Here is a 23,129-nt window from a genome sequence, read left to right on the forward strand (position 1 = left end):
GCATGGAGTCTTGTTCCAGGAGACTCAGAAGCAGCTCCTCTTGGAAATTGACGGTTGCACTTGGATCTGAGGACAGAGGCTGTCCACAGTGGCACCAATAAGCGTGGCCCAGAGATTTTGAAAAGGGGAAGCCGAGGACACTGCTATTTGCTAATTGCCATTTCCTCTGTTGGGGGTCCTAAGGAAGTGAAATTGTTCTCTTGTTTATATATCTGCTTAAATATAGGTCAACAACGTAGCTAAAATAGTCAAGGAGTCATCCAGGAACTGTAAGACTTGGTATCCCATTATAACAGTTCAAGTCTCCCTAGTTTCTGTGTCTGGGGGATTTCATTCATTCCTTTAACAATTATCTATTGTTTATTTACTGTGTCTTATGGGCTGAGTTATATAGGTGACCTATATCTCCCTGGCCATGTTGTGTTGAACAAAGCTAATGATCCCTGCCCTCATGTAGTTTCTAGTCTAATGAGGGGAGAAAGCCTTGATAGAGAATGACATATCATCTATTTTCCTGTTAGGATCAAAAAACTTACTTGATGTCTTTCAACAGAATGCTTCTCATCTATCACTTGTTTATACTTCATGTGGTTCCTTATACGTAGTTTCTACTCTGCTCACACCCTGCAAACACACTCATGTGCTCTAGGGCCGATTGGCTCTCAACTTGAGCAGAAATCTCAACTTCTCCATTAAATGTTACTATGTGAAAACACTTAAACTAGCACCTGACACATACAAGAAATAAATGAATGAAAGGGGAATATCTGTCTGTCCCATACTCGTCGTGCACCAAATTGTTTCAGTTCACCTCCAGAGTATATGTGTTACCGAATTAGGTCTGGCGGTTCTCCACTCAAAACTCAAACTCAAGAAAGACAAATGTTGGTAAAAAAGAAAGTTGCTTTTAATCAGAATGCCAGCAATCTGGGGAGATGGTAGAATCAGCTTCCCCAAAAAATTACCTCCGGAGACTCTGCTAGACCATGAACATTTTAAAGGAAATAATCTTTGAGATAGGGGGTCAGGGTCATGGCTATCCCCCATGGCATGCAGGCCCATTTACTTCTTGTGATCTTCCTCTAGATGTTATCTTGTTTACACAGTTTGGTCATAAAGTTTGTTCATGATATTACTGAAGACAAAGCTAAGGAAGAGATATGGTCATCTGTTAATTACTTATTCTTTGTTTCTACTTCTTCGATCTGGGAAAGAACCAAAGAAGTATTGTGTGATCAAAAGATTTGAAAGGTCTGCTAGAGCCAGAGATGAGTAGAGCAAGGGGGTGCTTGTTAAAAGTTAGTAACAGGGCTTCCTTGGTGGTGCAGTGGTTGAGAGTCTGCCTGCCGATGCAGGGGACACTGGTTCGTGCCCCAGTCCGGGAAGATCCCACATGCCGCGGAGTGGCTGGGCCTGTGAGCCATGGCCGCTGAGCCTGCGCGTCCGGAGCCTGTGCTCCGCAACGGGAGAGGCCACAACAGTGAGAGGCCCGTGTACCGCAAAAAAAAAAAAAAAAATGTTAGTAACAATATAGCTTTGCTAAAGTGACAAGAAAAGGGGTTTCCTGCTGAGGGCAGTTTACTGCAAAGAACTGCTTACATATGCACTCCAACTCTTCCACCCAGTGGGTCTTAGTGATCACATAGATCTTACAAGTCCTGGGATGTGTCCTATTGCAGTTCCACAGTAAGTGGTGCTCAGTACACTGAAGCCCGTGAGTGACAATGTTATCACTCATGTGGCAGGAGGGCTTCCTTGGAAAGAGTACCTCTGGGATGGGTCCTCTGTTTTAGCCACCACTGCTGGACACTTTCAAGGTGTCCCTCCCAGTAGTAGAGCCTATAGTTGATTGACCCTGGGACTTCCTGGGACACAGACAGATCCTGAAAACAGTGTGAGGGGTGCCACTCAGGAGCTCCATCTGTTCAGGAGCAGATGATTACTTCTTTCCTGGACCCAAAGCCTCTGTTTCTTTTCCTTCCCCTTATTCTCATACCAGGTCTACAACTGCCTTTGCCTTTTGAACTCAAAGTATCCATTTCCTTCTTGAAAGTAAAAATTGAATTGTCTGTTAGGAAGGTCTTAGCCCACACAAACCCAGGAAGACCTGTTTATTCTTTCTGGGATTATGGAGGGTTTGGTACTTAGGAACCCAAAGGCCTGTTATCCTCCTGGGGGTGGAGGTCACTGTACCCGCCCCCTGTCCTTCCCCACACCCCTGCCCTGACGCACATTCACACAAACATACACAGCAAGTATGGACCAAGGATATTTCTTGTCACTTTCTTGCTAAAAACTGTAAAAAAAAATTGTCTAGGACTTCACTGGAATATAACTACATATAAAATGACTTAGACACACAACAGCTGTTTGTACTGTTGACCTGAAACAAATAGACCGCCAGGTATTTCTCCAGCAAAGGTGGGATTATTTGGGATCAGCAGAGAATTACAATTCAGGGTCTGCAACCACGGTTAGCCATATGCAAGTCCCCACACAGAGAGGGAAGGAGAATGCTTTTCTAGAGGGAAAAGGAAGCTGAGAGGGCTGCAGTAAAAAGAGTCCATGACTTCATTAACTGCTGAGTCCTTGCTAAAAGAGGTCTTTCTTCTTCCTGGTCGGCTCTGCTGCCATCACAGGGTGTGAGAGCTCTCCCTGCTGGTCTTCTGACTCTATTTAATGGCAGTTCCTGTTCATTAACTTTTTACAGTAGAGATCTAAGCTGGCTTCTTGAATTTGATAGCTGCTTTTTATAATAGACAGGAATACAGTTATGGCTACCTCAAATGTCATCTCTATCCTTTTCTGACTCTGCTGATTGCGGTGTGCAGTGGTGAGGATGGGAAGAAGGAAAAAGGTTTTAAAAGTCTGAAAAGGCATTCTCTATGCAGTCTTGCTGAGATAATAAACAGAATAATCATCACCCCCATCATCCTCTGAGCTAATACTTAATAAGGACTTACTAAATGCCATACGTTGTGCCAGGTATCTCATGTTCTCCTCCCGAAACCTCTGTAAGTTAGATGATATTATTACCCCCATTTCAGGACATCGCCAAAGCCAATTATTGCACCTAACACCCCCTTATCACTAAAGAAGAGGCAAAATCCTTGGTAGATTTTCTTTTTTATTTTGGAGGCAACGCATTCCTCATTTAAGTGTACTGCTGTGACCCAGTCACTGAGGACACCAGACGACTGTCAGTTTTGAGTGAGGTCCAGGGCAAAAGACGAGTCTGCAACAAGTCCACGTTGCCATGGAAGCTGCTCAACCATGGGAGGGGTACAGTCCTGAAAATCTGATGCTGCCTGAGATGACTGTGGCAAGTATGGATGTTGCATGGGGCACCCGAGGAGCCAGGAGAGGAGAATTACAGCCTAGCGTCCTAAGATTTTAGACAAAAACTATGCACTCTCTTCTAGAGATAACTCCTGAGATAACTCTTCTTCTTTTGAGAAGTAGCATTCTAGATTTCTTACTGGGTCTTACTGGAAGTTGAATGCTTAACCGTGGGACATCAAGTGACCACAAAATCATGAGATAGATTTTAGATAATCATATTGTATATGCACAGCAGCAATCCATCCTCAAGAGTAAAAACAAACGAAAAACACACACACACACAAAACAAAACCAAACTAGGCTCAGACAGGCATAAGTAAGTTGTGTGATGTGTGAGCAGGTAGCTCAGGCTGCCATGGCACCAACTTTTGCCTCATTTCCTCCTCTCTCTCAGCCCACATGTAGAGTTCCTTATAACCGGTTAACTAAAGAAGAAAAACTAGGGCTTGTTTCATGACGATTTTGCAAAAAATACTGAAATTAATTGGAAGTGAACTGCTACAGCATTACCACTCCAACTAGGATTGTTCCTGAAAAAAAGTGATGAAGGGAATCCTTACAAGGGACAGAACTTCAAGCATTATAAATGGTCGTCTTCTCAGTCTGACTTGAAATCAAATGAATTCTGATTAATTCACCTTTAGAGTTGAGGTTCAAGGAGCTCCCCTCCTTGGGGTAGGAAGTCCAGCATTTAGCTAGGGAGATAGAACCAGCCCTGGGGATGAGACACTGTTACAGTTTCCAGAGTACAAGTCTGGGTAAGAAACAAGCTGAGAGTTCTCAGCACCAGCAAACAGGGCACACAGCAGGACACCCACTGTCCTTGAGGTTGTGAAGAAACTTACATACTAGCGGAGAAGGCAAATATACCAATAAACGATTATGTAAATGAGATAGTTTCAGATAGTGGGGCTTTCTATGAAAGAAACAAAATAGGAATCAAAATATGTGGTTAGATAAAATGAAGCAAGCAACAACAATAGTAACAGCAACAACAGCTACTATTTGAGTGTTTAGTAAATTTCAGACATAGCTCTAAGCCCTTGGCACAAGTTAACTCATTTCATCCTCACAAAATATTGTTATTCTCATTTTAATATGAGGAAACTGAGGCATAAGGAAGTTGAGTATTTGTCCAAGGACACATGGGGGCTGGTGGACGAGTCTGCCTGGTTTCAGGGGCAGGTTAGTGCTGAGGTTCCCATAGCATCCCACTTTCTGATTCCAATTTGTTTCTGACCTTTCTGATCAGTATTCTAAAAGCAATTGTTTTTTAATAATAATTTCCCACTTCTATTTAAGGTCACATAAGTTGGATCACATTCCCTGATACCAGAAGAGTCCTATCGATATTTTACGAGTAAAGAGCAATTTCCACTTTCAGTAGATTGAAACCTGTGTGGAGAGCAAGGTTCTCCTCTTTACCATGTTAGTATTAGGGGCCTTTCTTTCCATTAGGTACTGAGGGACCAAAAAAAAAAAAAGTTTGTATGAAGAACTAGTTGAGGCACCTGGTTAATGGGAAGCTAAAGCTAAATGGCTGGGTTGACTATTGAAAGCAGATGATAATCACAAGGATACTACTTTATTCTGGACATAGATCATGGATTTTTCTACAAGATTCCCTTTGTTTTCAGGATCCATCTCACCGAAGTCTGTCATTTGCCAAATCTCAAGGAGATTGATGGCACAGACATTGTTCCATCAATAGCCACTTGTAAAACCTGCCCTTCTGTTTGAAGAGGTCTTATCCCTCCCTCATTAGCATTCCTCAGCAGATAGGGTCACACAGAATGACAGGCAGGAGACTGGGGTGCAGATGGGTGTAACCACAGAAGTCTCTTGGCTTCAAGTGACGGGAGCCTCACTCTTGTAGCTGTTAGATAGAAGGGGCTTAGATAGATATATATGAGTCTTCTGGGTGCTGATAAAGGGAGTGGACCTTGCCTGGAGACCATAAAGCAGGAACGGAAGTCACAGATTTTTTTTTCCTTCTGCCTGGAACTGCCAAAGAAAAGAAACCAGACACTTGCACAGAATTGCTCATTTTCCAGTCTTTTCAATCTGCAAATTTCTGAGAACTTTCTCAGCAACCTACTAACCACTACTTCTTCCTTTTGTGCTTACTTCCCTCTATTCCTTTTTTACCCCTCACACCATATGTAAAGCAGCCCAGTCCTAGCTGAAAGGCTGAAGAAATTAGCAGTTGTTGAAGCAGAATCACATTAATTATCCATCGATAGAGAAGAGGGGAGAGATTTATTTTAAGAGTGGCTTGTGTAGATAGATCCATTCAACTTCCTTCAAACCAAGGAAGGGAGAGAGAAGAATTTACAGTTGTCAGAGAGAGTAATGTGTAAATATGATTTCATCTACTAGAAGGACAGTACTGGGAGGAAACTGAAATGTCAAAGGGAACTGTGAGAGGCTATTGTAAGTTATAATCCTTGATATAAATGTCTCTTTATTCACCAACAAGGCACTGTTTTTGGCTTGCATCTTAAGAGTATGTCCCCTGTAAGTGCGTAGCACAGACAAAAGTGGATGCTCCAATATATATTACACCGTACTTGCTTTTGGAAAAATGAAGCTGTTCTCTAGACTGAATGACCCAAGGATTATGGTTCTTTTAAGCAGTAACCCTAGTCCATGATTCTGAAATCATCCTTTGCTGTCAGGTTGTTTGCAGTTAGGGGGCCCTATCCTTAATTCTTTCTGTCTGACACCTAATTTTCAGAGATTTTTGAGCATCAAGACACCCTGCTTTGGAGAATACAATTCAAGAAGTGGCATGTCTTCCACATTACACATGGGTATTTCCTCTCTTCAGACCAAGTTTTGGTTTCATGTTTCGAGAAATTTAGAGAAGTGTCAGCAGATGTCCTGTCTCTTCACCCATGGCTGGAAGAGGGCATTTTCATAGATGAATATATCTTTATATTCTATTAGATAACTTTGGCATATTAAAATACCATGAACAAAAGTATAAGGCAAAGGACACACCATGAATATCTGCATCACACATAATAAGTAAAGGATTAGTATCATTAGTTCATAAAGTAATCACACAGTTTACTAGGAAAAGACGGTTCCAACTGCTAAAAAAATATATAAAAATATTATCACAAACTGACTATTGGTTTAAAAAAAAGAACACTACCCCACACACATAAAATGATATTCAACTTCGCTAATAACCAAATAAAATGTAAACCATCAGATATAGCTTCTGTTATCATATTGGAAAAAAAAAATACACCACCCAGTGTTGGAACACATACACGTTTCTGGAACAATAAAATATAAAGTTGTACTGGATTAAGAGCTTTAACATTCTTTATACTCCATGTCCCAATAAGAATTTATTGTGAGAAAATAATCAGAGATACAGACAAAAGTTACACCTCAAACGTTTTTACAAAAGTAGAAAAAAAATGAAATATCCTAAAATGGGAGAATCTATATCATGCAATACTATATAGCTATTAAATTCATGTTTTAGAAGAATACTTAACAGCATGAAAAATGTCCAAATATATTGAGTACTGAAGGAAAATCATATCAGAGGGAAAATTGGATCTTCAGGAAAAGTTAAGAACATTGAAATATCTGGAGAAAAATAAAAGATCACAATTTTCTACTTAAGTTATTTAAAATATGTGTGACTGCTTAAAACATAAATTACAGCAATGACTTATATGATTTTTTTACATGTATGTAAATGTAGTACCTATGACAAATATCACATAAAGAATTCAAGGAGCAGGGATATAAAGATACCTATATGGTTTCATTTCTCCATTTTCTATGGAGAAGTAGAATACTAATTTCAAGCAGATCAGGAAAGATTAAGAATGTATATTGTAATCTCTAGATCAGCCTTTAAAAATAATATAAAGACATATAGCTAAAAAGATAATAAAATTGCCATATTTAACACACTAAAATAGGATACTAAAAATATTCAAATAATTCGAAAGAGGGAAAGGGAAAAACAAAGGAACAGAAAAACAGTAGAGAAAAATAGGAAGCAAAAACTAAAGTTAATAAGTCCAACCATATCAATAATTATCTGAAATGTTATTGGTCTAAACACTAATGAAATGAAAGAAATTATCTGAATACTTAAAAAAGTGAGACCCAACTATACACTGCTTACAAGAAACACACTTGGAATATAAAGACACTGATTGAAAGTAAATGGATAGACACATATACATTATTCAAACAATAGCATAAGAGAACTGGAGTGGTTACACTAATATTGGATAAAATAGATTTCAAGACAGATTATTATTAGAGATAAAATGGAATTTCATGATGAAAGAGACAACTTCAGGAATCCATAATTATTAATGTGTATACATCTAGTACCAGAGCCTCAAATACATGACACAAAAATTGATGGTAAAAATACATAATTCCACAATTGTAGTAGGAAATTTTTAACATTCTTCTCTCAGCTCTTGAAAGAACGTTAGACAAAAACTCAATAAAGACACAGAAAATTTGAACAACACTCTCAACTTCGACTTAATTGATATTTATAGAATAGGACACTCCAAAATTGCAGAATATATATTATTTTCAAGTGCACATGGTATATTCATCGAGACAGATTATATACTGGGTCATAAAACTAGTCCCAATAGGTCTGAAATGACTGAAATAATAGAATGTTCTCCAATAACAATGTAATTAAATTAAAAATCAGTATTGAAATCATGTACATACCCCTGTGACCTTGTCTTTTGAAGTAAAAGGCTGACTCAAGAGTTAATGATTGGGAAATGTGAATATGTAGAAACAAGGAATAGCTGTTGGGCTGGGGAACTGGTAATGATTTAGACTATAAATCCACCACATCAAATTAAAAATGTTTGCTTTTGAAAGGTACAGTTAAGAAAATGTAAAGGCAAGTCATGTATTAGGAGAAAATATTTGCTAAGCATTTCTGACAAAGGTATACATATCCCAAATACATAAAGAACTCCAGTAACTCAGTAATAAGAAGACAAATAACTCAAATTATAAAGAGGCAAAAGAAAGTTTACTCAGCAAATAGTGCTGGAACAACTGGATATTCACAAGAAAAAAATGAACATTTTTCCTCACACAATACACACACACAAATTTTCACTCTAAATGGCTCTTAGGTTTATATGTAAGAGTTAAACTATAAAATTTCTAGAAAACGAAATAGGAAAGAATCTGTTGACTTTGGGGTATACTTTCTTATATAAAAAACACAAAGCTTACCCATAAAATGAAAAAGTAGATAAATTGGATTTTATCAAAAATAAAAGAATATCTTCTCTTCAAAAGACACCATTAAGAAAATGAAGGGCAAGTTACAGACATGGAGAAAACATTTGCAACACATAAATCAGACCAGGATATATAAACAAACAAACAAAAAAACCTCTTGCAACTCAATCATAAAAAAGACTAACCAGTAGGGCTTCCCTGGTGGCGCAGTTGTTGAGAGTCTTCCTGCCGATGCAGGGGACGCGGGTTTGTGTCCCGGTCCAGGAAGATCCCACATGCCGCGGAGCAGCTGGGCCCGTGAGCCATGGCCACTGAGCCTGTGCATCCGGAGCCTGTGCTCCGCAACGGGAGAGGCCACAACAGTGAGAGGCCCGCATACCGCAAAAAAAAAAAAAAAGACTATCCAATAAAGAAGAGGTAAAATGTGTGAATAGACACTTCACAAAAGAAGACCTACAAAGTGCTAATAGGGAATTGAGAAGATAATCAACATCATTGATTATCAGTGAAATCAAAACCACAATGAGATGACACTATACCACACTACAAACTCTTTAGAGTGACCAAAATTAAAAACTGAAAATGCCAAGTGTTGGCAAGGATGTGGAGCAACTGTAACTATCAAACACTGTTTATGGGAATGTAAAATGGTACAGCCATTTTGGAAAAGAGTATTGCAGCCTCTTAAAATGTGAAGCATCAATCTACTATGTGACCCAGCAATTATACTCCAGAGTGTTTACAAGGGAGCGATGGAAACATATGTCCACACAAAGAATTGTACATGAATTTTCATAGCAGCTTTATTTTTAATAATGACAAATGAAACAATCCAAATGTCCATTAACAGGTAAATGGATAACAAAAGTGGTATATACATATAATGGAATATTTACTCAGCAATAAAAAATATATATATACTATGGATTCATGAAGCAATGTGAATGAATCTCAAAATCTTTCTGTTTGGTGAAAGAAACCAGGCACAAAAGAGTATATACTCTATGGTTCTATTTATATAAAATCTTACAGCATACACTGTAATCTACAGTGACAGAAAGCATATCAATGACTGCATAAGATAAAGGTGGAGGGAAAGAAGTATTACGTACAGGATAAGGAAACTTTGGGGGGTGATGGAGATATTTGGGATCTTGATTGTGGTAGTGTCTTCATGGATGCATATATTTGTCAAAATTCATCAAATTGTATACTTTAAATCCATGCAGTTTACTCTGCATAAATTATTCAATTATTTGTAAAAAATTAAAATAAATATAAAGAAAGAAATTATAGTAATGTCTTGAATCTTAATGCCTCAACTGTTACCTTCCTGACTAGTTGGGAAAATAATTGCCTCATGAATCTTCTCTCAAATATTCCTTCAACTCTCCCTGACTGCTTACAGGTACTACTATTTGCCCTTAGTTTGAAGATCTGCATAAGGGGTTCTGGGAGGGAGGTCCTCCATACACTCGGAACTATTCTGTAGGCTGTACAGCCCCTCTGGTGTCCCCATTTCTTGCTGGCATTTCCTGATTCTGTCCGGCTTATAGGTTGCTGTCCTTGGTGCTGCTTGCACCTCTTGCATGCACTCCTGGAGAGTGGCTCTCACTGTCCATAGGAAGCTACCTCAATCCTGTCTTTTTCCCTTAAGGATTTTTTTCTCTCTTAAGTCAAGAGAGAAAACCTGCCTTTTGTCACAACTCTTTTAGATGGGTTTCCCACAGCTGGATCTAGTGTCATGTTCCCCTTCTCCTGTATACCTTATTCGTTCTGGAGCTCAAGGTGGGGAGGCATTTGGAGCAAAACTTAAGGACAGACACAGACTACACCTGGATTCCTTTCTCCCTCTAAAGGCCAGGCATACATTATGGATTGCATATTGTACCTACTAATATGGAAACTAGAATGATAAGTCCCTCTTTCATAATAAAAATATGTATTTCCTCTTTAAGAAGGCAATCATTTTTTCCCTTGGCAAATGATCTTGTTAGTTGAATTCATTAGTCAAGGCTAAAAGCCTCAAATCAGATTGCATTTTGATATATGTTATACTTCCTGATGTCTAAGCTTCTGACACCCAAGGGGAAAAACATAAAATTTGAAATACACAATACTTTTATGCTTGAGGTGTTTTCAAGGTTTGCAAAGCATCATTTCATTATTTACTTAATGTTATCAACAATGGCTGGTGTAAAATCAATGATGTCCATAAATTGTATCAGTTGAGGTGCATCAGTCCTCAGTGAACTTCTAGCTTCTTTCCTTAAGGTCTATTGTTTTCAAAGCTAAAAAAGGTCAGTGTAACACTAGGTGATAGAGACTAACAATTTCAATTATTCCTTTTCTGCCTCAGCAGAACTTATGAATAAAACTGCTTCTGACATTTTTGCTGGCATACTTAAAAAAATGTTTTTTCTTCATTGGTAGACACCCAATATCTGTCAGTCAATTGAGGAATTGATTAGGAGTCACTGAGCAATGGAAGGGGATGTCTTCCTTTGAGCCTACTAACTGCCTTGCATCTCTACACCCACTGCCAGCTCAGGTCATGAGGGCTCCTGAGTGACACTAAGCTTTACCATCTGAGTCATGTAAATCATTGGCTCTACTGACATTCCAAGATTGATGTTGATGCTTCTGTAGCCATCAAATAGTGGATGTTGAATAATTAAACAGTAAAACTGAGCTGCAACTTGTAGGAGGAATGTTTGATCTTATGAGAGATGAAGTATCTTGAAGACTACAAATTCTGTGTGGGCTGGGGTGTGTATGTGTGTGTGTGCCATATACCTGCATCTATCTTTATCTATCTATCTATCATCATCATCATCGTCATCAATCATTTATCATCTATGTATCTATGTATAAATTTGTGTTAGTCTGCTCTGGCTGCCATAACAAAATACCACAGACTAGGTGGCTTAAACATCAGATATCTATTTTCTCACAGTTCTAGAAGTCCAAGATCAAGGTGCTGGCAGAGTTGGTTTCTGACGAGAACTCTCTTCCTGCCACCTTCAGGCTTCGCAGATATCTGTCTTGCTGTGTCTTCACATAGCCTTTCCTCTGTGTGCATGAAGAAAGATAGAGAGGGCTCTGGTGTCTCCTCTTCTTCTTAGAAAGACACCAGTCCAATTCAATTAGGGGCCACCCTTATGACCTCATTTCACCATAATTATCTCCTTAAAGGTCCTATCTCCAAGTATAGTCACGTTGAATTTTGAGGGAATACAATTCAGTCCATTATACTATCTAATCAGACAATTTGGAAACTCTCTCCCATTAAATAGAATGTGTTATTTAAAAAAATCTTAATACTGATGTATAGTTCATGAAGAAATAGTATATACGTGGATAGAACAAAGCTTTTTGGTTGTTTCCAATTTGGTAGCTGGAACAAAGCATGTATGACAGAACATCAGCCATGCCACTATCAACCCCACAAAAATGGAAACAAGATGTTTAGAACAAACTGTTTATGTAGAGATAGTACATTAAAAGATTTTGATCCCACTTAGATCAACCGGTCACGATTGCATCCTCATGATCCTGGCTAGACCATTTCTCCTTTCTCATCAACAGGCCTGGGAGCTGAAGGCCCAACTGCCCTGCCTTCACATGTGTCTCTACTGTGAAAGGAATGCAGAATTTACTCAAATGCTGATCACTATGTTCCTAGATAATACACAGACTCAGGCACAGAGGAAGTTGGCAGAGCTTTCACCCAGCCTGATGTCCCCTATAGCCCAGCCTCTTGGGATGCTGAGCCCTGGAGGGAAAGAGGTAGCATGGCTGGAGATAACAGAGATAATGACACAGGCTGCTTCTCAGGGTCTCTGTGAGCCACTATGGGTACAGAGCTAGTGGTCTATGGCTGACAGTGCACATGGGACATTCTCATAGTTTTCTGCAGCATCTTCAAGGTCCCTGTCTTGATTGATGGCCAGCCCTGCAGAATCATCTAGATGTGCCTTCTTCAACTCTGAATAGATGACTGCAGGCTCCTAGTGGAAAAATAAAACAAAACAAAACACAGATAGTAAGTACCTAAATGTAGGTGAGGAAGAGCAGAGGGGAAAGCAAGCCAGGAAATATGACCCACCTTATCCTCCCAGTGTTTCTTTGGTGAATTTGCTGTTGGATGGGAAGAGGAAAGAAAAGTATTAAACTGTGGGTAATACATTGTAACTTACAACCTACTTACAGTGCATTCCAAGCCAATCTTTCCTCTGCTGACTCATTTCCTGTCTCCTCTGCTGAATTCTTCCAAAGCCCTCACAGAGCAAGAATCTCATCCTCACACAAACAATAAAGCCTTTCCTCTGCCCATAAAATGCCCAGAATGACTTTCTTGAAAATATCTTCCTTTTTCCACAGCTCATCACAACCCCAGCAGAGCAACTCTGTTATTTCCACCTCCCTACTACTATTTAGGGCCTCTATGGCTACATTGATCATCTGGGAGAAGGAAGTAAATATGATTCACTTCACTTTGCACAGAGAAATTGGAGGAGGCAGCTCCAATAGGGACTTGGCATTCTAAGGCCAAACAGAAAATGCCCAGTAAGCCAAAGATACGCAGTTCTAACATTGAGAAAATTCAGTGTGTGTATTTCTCCTAACCTTCCAAGGGATTCTTTGGATCTCTTTCATTTAGTTATTCAGCCAATAAGCATTCAGTGAACAATGACCTTCTATTAAGCATTGGTAAGCCATCAAGTGGCAAAAATGACATAAACTCAGTCCATACAATTAAGAATCTTATCATTTTTAAGGAGAGAAATAGAGAAACAGACATGGAAACAAATGCAAGAAGTATTATGAGCACCAAGATAAAAATACATATTAAACTATGCTGTTGCCACAAAGGGTAATCAGTTCCTCTCAGGTTAGGAGATAGGGAGGGCTGGTGGGAATTACTGAGTTTCACGATGATAACTGAATTATTTCTTGAAATGTGAGCAAGGGTCACAGACAAACTAGAGGCAAGAACATTACAAGACAAATAAGAAGCACGAGCACCAAAGCACAAAACCACCCAGTTTGATCAAAGAAATGTTAAGAGTTCAATATGGCTAAAGTAAGGACATAAGGCAGAGCTTAGAGGAGGGACAAAATCACAGGGGAAGGCAAGGGTCATGCTTTAAAATGGAGAATCACTGAGGGCAGTTAACCTAGACAATGATGTGATCAATTGTGCATCTCAGAGGGATCACACTGGAAACAGGTCGTTACAAGGTTGGAAGGAGAATGAGATTAGAAATAAAGAGACCAGTTAAGAGAATTACAATTGTCTACACATTAGATAATTAAAGACTTAATTTATTATGCCTTTGTTCATTTATTATGTTCATTTATTGTTCATTTATTATGCCTATGTTCATTCATTCATTAAAGAAAAATTTGAGGGGGCCTATCATTTTCTAAGCATAACACTATATGCTACTGATATATTAGCAAAGAAATAAGGTGTCTGTCCTTAAAGAGTTTATGGGGTAGTTGTGGCAGTGTAGACAGGTAAGAGGGAATGGATATGATTATAGGATTGGTAATATAAGAGGAGCAGTTAATGCCTCTCATGTTGGATTCATATGGAGATGACTCTTTGATCAAAAACCCCTTGCTGGATTTGATAAAACACTGCCACCTTACCTCTACTTGTGTCTCACCTGAATTTTCTTTTGTATCTTGGATGCTGCAGATCTGGGAATAAACCAGGTTGCTCTCACCAAGATCCACTGCAAAACAATAGATCACAGTTGGCTGCAGTCAAGAGCTCACACTATAAACTCTTCTTCCCAGTCACCAAGTTTATAACCACCTTCTAACCTTGACATAGTGACAGAAATGACATTTTTATATTGAATATGACTGAACCATGGACTGTTGCTCAATCTCTGTTCCCTCCCTGGTTCCTCCCTGGAGCCCTCTGTTCCTTAGGAAGTTCTCACCATTGCTGTACACTGGCTGCTGTTCCATTGGGTCTGGTGGTTCAGAGTAAGTGGGTTCTTGGGGGTCTGTGTGGGAGGTTCTAGAAGGTTCCTTAAACTCCTTGGAACTGTAACTGTGACAGAAGGGGAGAGAGACAAAAAGGAGAAAAGTATTTGTGGATTACACAGAATCTCAGGAAAATCAATATCCAGGAAGAGCTCAGCATGGTTCATGTGAAAATATCATGGCTGCTACTCTGAGTCTTCATGCTTCTTTTGAGAAAACGTCAGAAGTATGGCACAAGACAGAGCCAGGGCAGCATCACAGAGAAGGCCAGCTGAGGCAAGGTCAGAGGACAAAGGCTACATAGTTCAAGGTCCCTTTGACAGAGTAAACACTTGTGTTTGCCTATTTTTTATTACTTTCAAAAGTTTAAATGTTTCAACATTGGTACACAAAGGCTTCTGCATTCCACAGAAGTTGACCTTTGTCCTTTTTTAGGTTCCTTTCAGTTTTCTACCTCATATTACAATGATCTACCTTTCCTGTAAAATATTATGAAGGCTTTTCAGGAAAAGTATTTTTTTCCAATTTCATTTCCTTCTGCAGTTAATATTGTGAGTTGAACATTGCCAGCATTCAATAATTGTTTCCTGAATGAGTGTATGAGTGGGGAAATGAGTGATAAGGGAGTGAATAAATGTAGCCTTATGAAAGATGATATCATTAAGACATCAGTGATCAATTCTCTACTGGCGCACACTTAAGGAAGGAGATAAATTAACCATGGATAGTAAATAACATTATTTCTGTGTATAAGTAGGTATAAGTGAGTATTATTCACAACTATGATCAAAAGTGGCCTTCTTAATCACGTTTTTTATTTCATAAGAATTTGAAATTTTAATAGGAAATGAGTAAAATATTTTTAATGTACATAATTCCATGTTCTATCTTGTGAGCATAAATAAAATGAAAATGCTGACAGCACAAGAAGCAGAGACCTCACCTAGGTGTTCCAGTGGTGGAAAGTCCTCCTGAAAAACAAAAAAAGGAACATTGATGATAAGTGATCTCTGTGGACAATGTGCTCTATGTTAGAATATCCTTTCCCAGAAATCAAATTCAGTCTAGATTTCAGCTATGGCAAACCTTTGAGAACATCTGGCTCCACCCCTTATGTCATGTTATAGATAAAGAAGGTGGGGTCTGGAGAGACATTTGCACAGAATCACACTTATTCTCAATCATTCAATCAGTAATAGCAGCATGAACTCTAAGTAGTTGTGACGAAGTAGCAGAAGAGAGACAACTTAATATTTAACTCTAGATCAAGTGCTTCCCATACTCCCACTTCTCTATTCTCACTGCAGCCCTATGAGGTAGAGACAAGGAGACTGAGGCCTAGAGGGGGGTTAAAATTAATACTTGTTACACAAGTATGACTCAATAGGACTACCAGAATAAGCCCAGACCTTTCTTTATCTCTGACCTTGCAAATCCATTTCAACAACATTGGGTGCATATTGTTTTCTCCATACCCCTTCTTTCCTTCACTTTCACCTGGCTAATACCAATTTATCTTTCCTCCTCCAGAGCTTTCCCTGATGCCAACAGGCTGGATTAAGTGACCTATATCCATGCACATAGAACCCTGCAATATTAAAATTACTATATTGTATTTTAATTATCTATTTCTGTGTTTGCCTCTAACTCTATCCTTCGTGAAAAGGTGTGTTACTTGAAGGCGCAAAACTTGTCTTAATTATTTTTCTATTTCCAGTGCCTAGAAGGTTGAAAATATTTAGTAAAGATTTGTTAAACGACTGAACAAATTAAACTATGTACTATGAGGACTAAGAGAAAAACAAGTTGACAATTTTTTAATAGGTGACTACATGTAAACCTAATTTGGAAGCCTACTCCATCAGCCTTGAAAATATGCCAGCTTTCCATCAACACAAAAATATTGAAATCTTTCTGGCCTGCCCAGTACAGCCTCCTCCCAGTTTCCCATCTCTGCCCTTTGCCTACTTATCTGTGGCTCTATATCTGTCTCACTGGTCTTAGAGGACACAAGTTATTTCCCAAAGTAAACATATTCAGCCTTACCTCTCATGGAAAATGACTGATTAATGCCTACAAACCCCATCTTTGGGAACCAGGTGTCCTGAGTTAAACTAGAGGTGTGTAAGTGTGATCCTGGCCTGTATCTCTCTCCTCAGGGCCATTGTAACCATATCAATCAACAACTAATACCCTTACTTGTAAGCAGGTTAACTAAGTCCCAGGATGCATCTGAGAGTCAGATTATCTCTTCATCTGCATAAAGGAAAACAGACCCAGAAGGTGGCTATTTATAATATAAGCTAGTATTCACTAAAGATATATGGGCCAGGCACTGTGCTAAGCAGTTTACATAGATTGTCTCATAGCACCTAAAAGGTATATACTATTATTATGACCATTATACAGCTAAGGAGACTGGAGTTTGGAGAGTTACATTACTGGAATTTAATTCCAAGCAGTTATAGAGTCAATAAATATATCACTCCCTTAGGTAACTTGGAGGAAACACTCAGGCTTAAGGAGCAGAGTCCTTCACTTTTAGATGAATTTGAAAGGCCTGAGCTCTTCCCTGAGAAGACTGGTCAATAATGAGAAGGAAGACTTTGCTATGAGGGAAGTACAGTAGACAAGATTTTGAGATGTGAAAGGCAGAGATCCTCTGATTGACACTGTCAGAATTCCTTAGTTGAGTTTGCTATTTAAAAAAACATTTCCCTTAGATGTAGAGGACAGAATCTGCTGGGTTTCTGCCCTCATGGATCACATTAAATAATGATTGGTAATCTTTCCTTCCCTTGTGTTATTTGGTGTTGTACTGACTGAGCAACCTGTTTTTTTAATATTATCAACTGCAATACTGAGGTTCTAATGTCTGCACTTCTAGTATGTTACTGATTAATAAATGACATCCAGACAGGTAATGAGATAGAAAAGTAATTTTTAAAGTAGGAGGTACAACCAGCCTTTTACAAGTCACCAAGATGTAATGGAGAGTATATGGACTCAAGGGCTAGGGAGACCCCAGTTAAGACCTAACTCTGACTCTTAGTAGATACACATGAATTTGGAAAGGTGTCTAACTTCTCCAAATCTTCATTTCTTCATCTTTAATATGGTTATAATGATATTGGTTTAATTGAAGTGAAATGTACATACTGAAAAACTGAGAGAATTAGACACTATAAAATTGCATATAATAGACTCTACATGAATGACAGATTTTATGATGAGTACTATCAGGGTTAGTGCTACACACATAATTGTATATGTAATATTATTTAAGAAACTATTAAGTAGCTTTAAATATCAGTCATAAAATGATGATGCCATTTTTTATACAAAGAAGAGGAAGGATGGATGCTCATTGACTGACCTGAAAGTGGAAGTCAGAAGACAATGCTTAACCACTATCATTAAGGAAAGTATGTAAAGCTTTCATTAAATTGAGACCCAATTATTTGTTTATTTGCTTGATTTTCAATATGAGCCCTGAAAAAGGAAAACAGAACCATTTGGTCTGACAGAAAAAGAGAGTTCATGTTACACCACAGAGAAAGACAGAAAGTAAAGGATTAGTAATTCCAGATATAAAGTCTTGAAACCTTATAAGCACCCAAAGCACTGAATAAAACAGTCTATGCACTCAAAGATTTCTGATCCATGAAAAAACATTCAGAGAGAAAAATAAAAGCAATCACATAAGAAAAAGGCAAGGATTATGACAGATTTCTTGTTAGAAACCATGCACACAGGAAGACAGTACAGCATCTTTAAAATATTGAAAGAAAACAAAATTTTCAACCCAGAATTCTATGCCAGTAAAAATATATTTCACAAATGAATGCAAAACAGAGACTTTTACAGACATACAGAAGCTGAAATAATTCACCACCAGCAGACCCATACTACAAGAAATGTTAAAAGAAATCTTTTAGGTGGAAAGAAAATGATACCAGATGAACATATGGATATACAAAAAGGAATGAAGAACATTGGAAGTGGTAACTTTATAAGTAAATGTATAATATTTTAAAATTATATGTAAACTTCTTTAAAAGATAGTTGTTTACAAAATTAATAGCAATGTAACAGGCAGGGGAGAAATGGAGTACACAATGGTAAGATTCTTATGCTATACATGAAGTGATAAAATGTCACTTGAAAGTAGACTGTGATAAGTTAGATATGTATACCATACACTCTAAAACAACCACTAAAATAACAAAGCAATGAGTTATATAGATAATAAGCCAAAAAAGGAAATAAAATGGAATCATAAAAAATACTCAAGTGGTCCAAAAGAGGGTAGAAAATAAAAGGAAACGGAAAACAAAGAACAGATGAGACAAATAGAAAACAAATAGCAAAATAATAGATTTAGGGACCTAACCCTATCAATAATCACATTAATCTAAATGGTCTAAATTTTTAAAATTAAAGGGTAGAGACTGCCATATTAGATTAAAAAAATCCAAGTTAACTATATGCTATCTATAAAAATACACTTTAAATATAGAGGCACAGGGCTTCCCTGGTGGCGCAGTGGTTGAGAGTCCGCCTGCCAATGCAGGAGACACGGGTTCGTGCTCTGGTCTGGGAAGATCCCACATGCTGCGGAATGGCTGGGCCCATGAGCCATGGCCACTGAGCCTGCGCATCTGGAGCCTGTGCTCCACAACGGGAGAGGCCACAACAGTGAGAGGCCTGCGTACCACAAAAATAAAAAAAATAAAAAAAATAGAGGCACAAATAAGTTAAAAGGGTAGAAAAAAGAAATATCATGCTAACATTATTTATATTAATATATTAATGTCAAAGAATATTTCAGAGTAAATGATGCTACAGGAATAAAAAGGTCATAAGGATAATGTGGTCATTTCATCAAAAACACATAACAATGATAAATATTTGTGCACCTAATAATAAAGTTTCAAAATACATGAAGAACATGTGATAGAATTGCAAGAAGAAATGGAAACATTTACAAATATTGTTGAAGATTTCAATACCCTTCTCTCAATAACTGATAGATCAAGTAAAAAGAAAATCAGAAAGGATATAGAAGACTTCAGCAACACTGTCAATCAAGTTCACAAACAAACCCATAGTACAAGAAATGTTAAAAAGAAGTCCTTCAAACTGAGAGAGAATGATACCATATGGATGTATGTATATACAAAAAGGAATGAAGAATTCTGGAAGTGATAACTAAGTGGGTATTACCTAGACATCAAGCCAGAAAAAGAAATGACAAGAAAATAAAACTACCAAATCAATATCCCTTATGAACATAGGTGCAAACGTTCTTAAAGATTTTAGCAAATCAAATTCAAAAATTATAAGCAAGTGAGGTTGACCCCAGAAATGCAAAGCCAGTTCAACATTCAAAATCCAAAACCTGTATCACTAGACTAGAAAATAAAATCATATGATCATCTCAATCAATGTAGAAAAAACATTTGTCATTTCTTCTGTAAAAACTGTCAGCAAATTACAATTAGTAGAGAGTTCTTCAGCCTAATAAACAGCAGCTACAAGAAATCCACAGCTAATATTATCATATGCAGTGGTGAAAGTCCAAACACTTTCCCCCCTTTAAGTTCAAGAACAAGACAAGTAGGTCTATTCTCAACACTTCTATTCAACATTGTACAGGAGGTTCTAGCCAGTCCATTAAGGCAAGAAAAAGAAATAAAAGGAATCCAGATTGGAAAGTAAGGAGTAAAATTATCTTTATTCCCAGATGACTTGATCATCTATGCAGAAAAATCTGATGGAACCTACAAAACTAATACTAGAATTAATAAGTGTGTTTAGCAAGGTTGCAGGATATGAGATCAATGTACAAAAATCAACTGAATTTCTATATACTAGCAACAATCAGAAATTAAAATTTTAATTTCATTCTCATAATATCTATTAATTTTATCTACTAACAAATATCACTGTCTTTATATGCTTTTCAAATATATCTCAGAGTTTATGGTTTGTACTTATGGCTATTGTCTATTTTTGTTGTTGTGACAAGTGGAGGACTTTGTTTTTCCTTCTTTTTGTTTTCAGTAAGCTTTGGACTGGGGTTGGAACAGTAAATACTTAACTTTCTAATTTTTAAATGGAAGCTAAACTCTGTTCTCTGATTTAAATCTCAAATTAAATACATGGAGTAGTAACTTCATTAAGAAATTTGTTGTACCTTTTTGTCACTGCCACAGAGTGGCAGTGATTAGAACTGAGGGCTTAGTACTTGGAAAGGGATAATTGACCTTTATAGGATGTACTACACAAGTCCAAGTTATTACAGCAATGGCAAAAGTCACAACATCAAAGAGTAAGATATAGTCACTCACCTGAATTCCTTTGGGTCCTGAAGTAACACACCAGAGCAGCAGTAGCAGCAAGGCCAAGGATACTTAGCAGTCCTGCAGTGACCCCCTTGGTGATAAGCGTTATTTTGTTACTGGAAGGCCCTAAGTAAAGAGACCTATACTTGAGTTCAGGGCCAAATATTTTTTATCTAGACAAAAAACATGTATGTGGGGGCTAGCTATATATTAGGACAGGTTTTGCCAGGTTCTGATTTCTCAATTTGAATCATTTACAGTATAATTCGTAATTTTCAAAATAATAGCACATGAGAGTGATTGCCAGAATCTAACATTAAAATGTATTCCTTTTCCCTCCCTCACCCCCATGAAATCAGTACCAGTCTCCAGAAACTTCAAGCCTTGTTTTCATGTTAATAACTCTTTGACACTGGGAGAATTTCTACAGTCTATTGGAGAAATATTTTATTGCTTATAAATGTAACCTATAGCCCAGGTACCACCAACCCACCTGTGACGCTGAGTGTCACCATCTCACTGCGCTGGACCCCCAGGCCATTGTCAGCCCCACAAGAGAAGTTCCCAGAATGCTCTGCCATCAGAGTGAGGTTGAAGGATGCTCCTCCTCCAAAGGGGTCCGAGATGCTCCCCAGGGTGACATTCTTGTGATAAAACCAGTACAGGATCGGGGGAGAGCCTCTTTGGGCCTCACAGCGAAGCTCTAACACATCTCCCACCATAGCCTGGGCCCCAGCAGGGTGGAAGGTGAAGACAGGATGAGACACTGGAACTGAGGGAAGCAACATAGTTCATGAGCAGCTTTAATTAAGTATGTGTACAAGATAAGTTAATAAAGGAAATATTTAGTTTAGTTTAGTAGTAGGAACATAGACCTGGGATTCAGGAAAACCTGAGTTTAAATCCCATCTCTGCTCTTTATTAGCCCTGTGATCTTGATGTTTTAAAAACTTTTTACTAGCTCCAAGTCTCAGTTTATTCCTTCATAAAATGGAGCTAATAATAATTATATCACAAGCTATGGTAATAAGAATCATGTATGTAAAATGCTCGATAAATGTTAGCTACTATTACTGATAGAAATAATAACTAAAAGCAAGGTTTGTTTCTCCATATCATTGATTGACTCCTGAGACTTAGCTTTAAACCTAGACTTCCACACCTATCTGAAGTAAGACCTCATTACCTTTTACCCAGTTACCTTGCTTTATTTTTCTGCATAGCATTAACACTAACATCTATCAATCTATGTATCTATGTATCTCTCTCTTATTTATCTATCTATCATCTATCATTGTTGTATATCTGATTCCTCTAATAGAATGTACATTTCATAAGGATGAGGACATATCTGTTTGTTCATTTTTGTATTTCCGGCTGCTGGAACTTTGTCTTGGCATGTAATAGTTCATCAACAATTCGTGAATGAGTGGATGACAAAATTGATCCAGATTGGCCCCAAAATATCCAGACACAGCAATAACAATATGATTTCCATTTTACTTTGTGATTATAGAAATAGGACAGCCAGGAAAAACAGAAAATCACTATGTTTTTAATTAATATATGGAATTATTAATCAATAATTAATTAATGTGAACTGTGAGATTGCTGATTCTGCTAAGTTGTGAGGGAACCTGGATGAGCCAATCTGTGTGCAGTGCTTTAGATATAAGCTGTGTGCTTCATTGGCAAGAGAAGTTTGGTAAGGATCTTAAGCTTTGCTTTGCATCTGAGATTGGCTAAAGGGGAGGGAACATGGAGACAATCCATTGAATGGGAATAATTCACCCTTCTGTACATCCTTTACAATATATAGTGACCTGGGCCAAATGCGAAGAGTCTCAGGGGTAAGGCTTTATACATTCTTTGCACATCTCAGTGTGCCTTTCCACCCATGTCACCACCTCATATATTTTTATCCAATTTTTATTGCTGTAAAATGCTCATAACTTAACATTTTCCATCATAAACTTTTTAAGTGTACAGTTAAGTGGTATTAAATAATTTCATGACATTGTGAAACCAATACCACCATCCATCTCCATAACTTTTTACCTTGTAAAAGTGAAATTCTATACCCGTTAAACAATAACTCCCTATACTCCATTTCCCCACCCCGTGACAAGCACCCGGCTGCTTTCTGTTTCTATGATTTTGACTAACCTA

At 37.9% G+C, this 23,129-nt stretch overlaps 1 protein-coding gene across 2 annotated transcripts in view; it reads right to left on the bottom strand.

Annotated features, from left to right (window-relative positions):
- Positions 1–12,134: 12,134 nt before the first annotated feature.
- LOC132438229 (Fc receptor-like protein 3) overlaps positions 12,135–23,129 on the bottom strand; it is a 38,526-nt gene continuing 27,531 nt past the window's right edge. For both annotated transcript variants that reach the window (XM_060032237.1, XM_060032244.1), the window contains 7 exons: positions 21,454–21,732; positions 20,967–21,086; positions 15,557–15,584; positions 14,568–14,680; positions 14,286–14,354; positions 12,719–12,750; positions 12,135–12,620 (listed from right to left, as the gene is read on the bottom strand). In XM_060032237.1, the coding sequence (XP_059888220.1) occupies positions 12,477–12,620; positions 12,719–12,750; positions 14,286–14,354; positions 14,568–14,680; positions 15,557–15,584; positions 20,967–21,086; positions 21,454–21,732 (785 nt within the window). In that variant the 3' untranslated portion in view covers positions 12,135–12,476. The remainder of the gene's footprint in view (positions 12,621–12,718; positions 12,751–14,285; positions 14,355–14,567; positions 14,681–15,556; positions 15,585–20,966; positions 21,087–21,453; positions 21,733–23,129) is intronic.

Source organism: Delphinus delphis, chromosome 1, assembly GCF_949987515.2.
Source record: "Delphinus delphis chromosome 1, mDelDel1.2, whole genome shotgun sequence".
In the NCBI taxonomy this organism is placed as follows: Eukaryota; Metazoa; Chordata; class Mammalia; order Artiodactyla; family Delphinidae; genus Delphinus; species Delphinus delphis.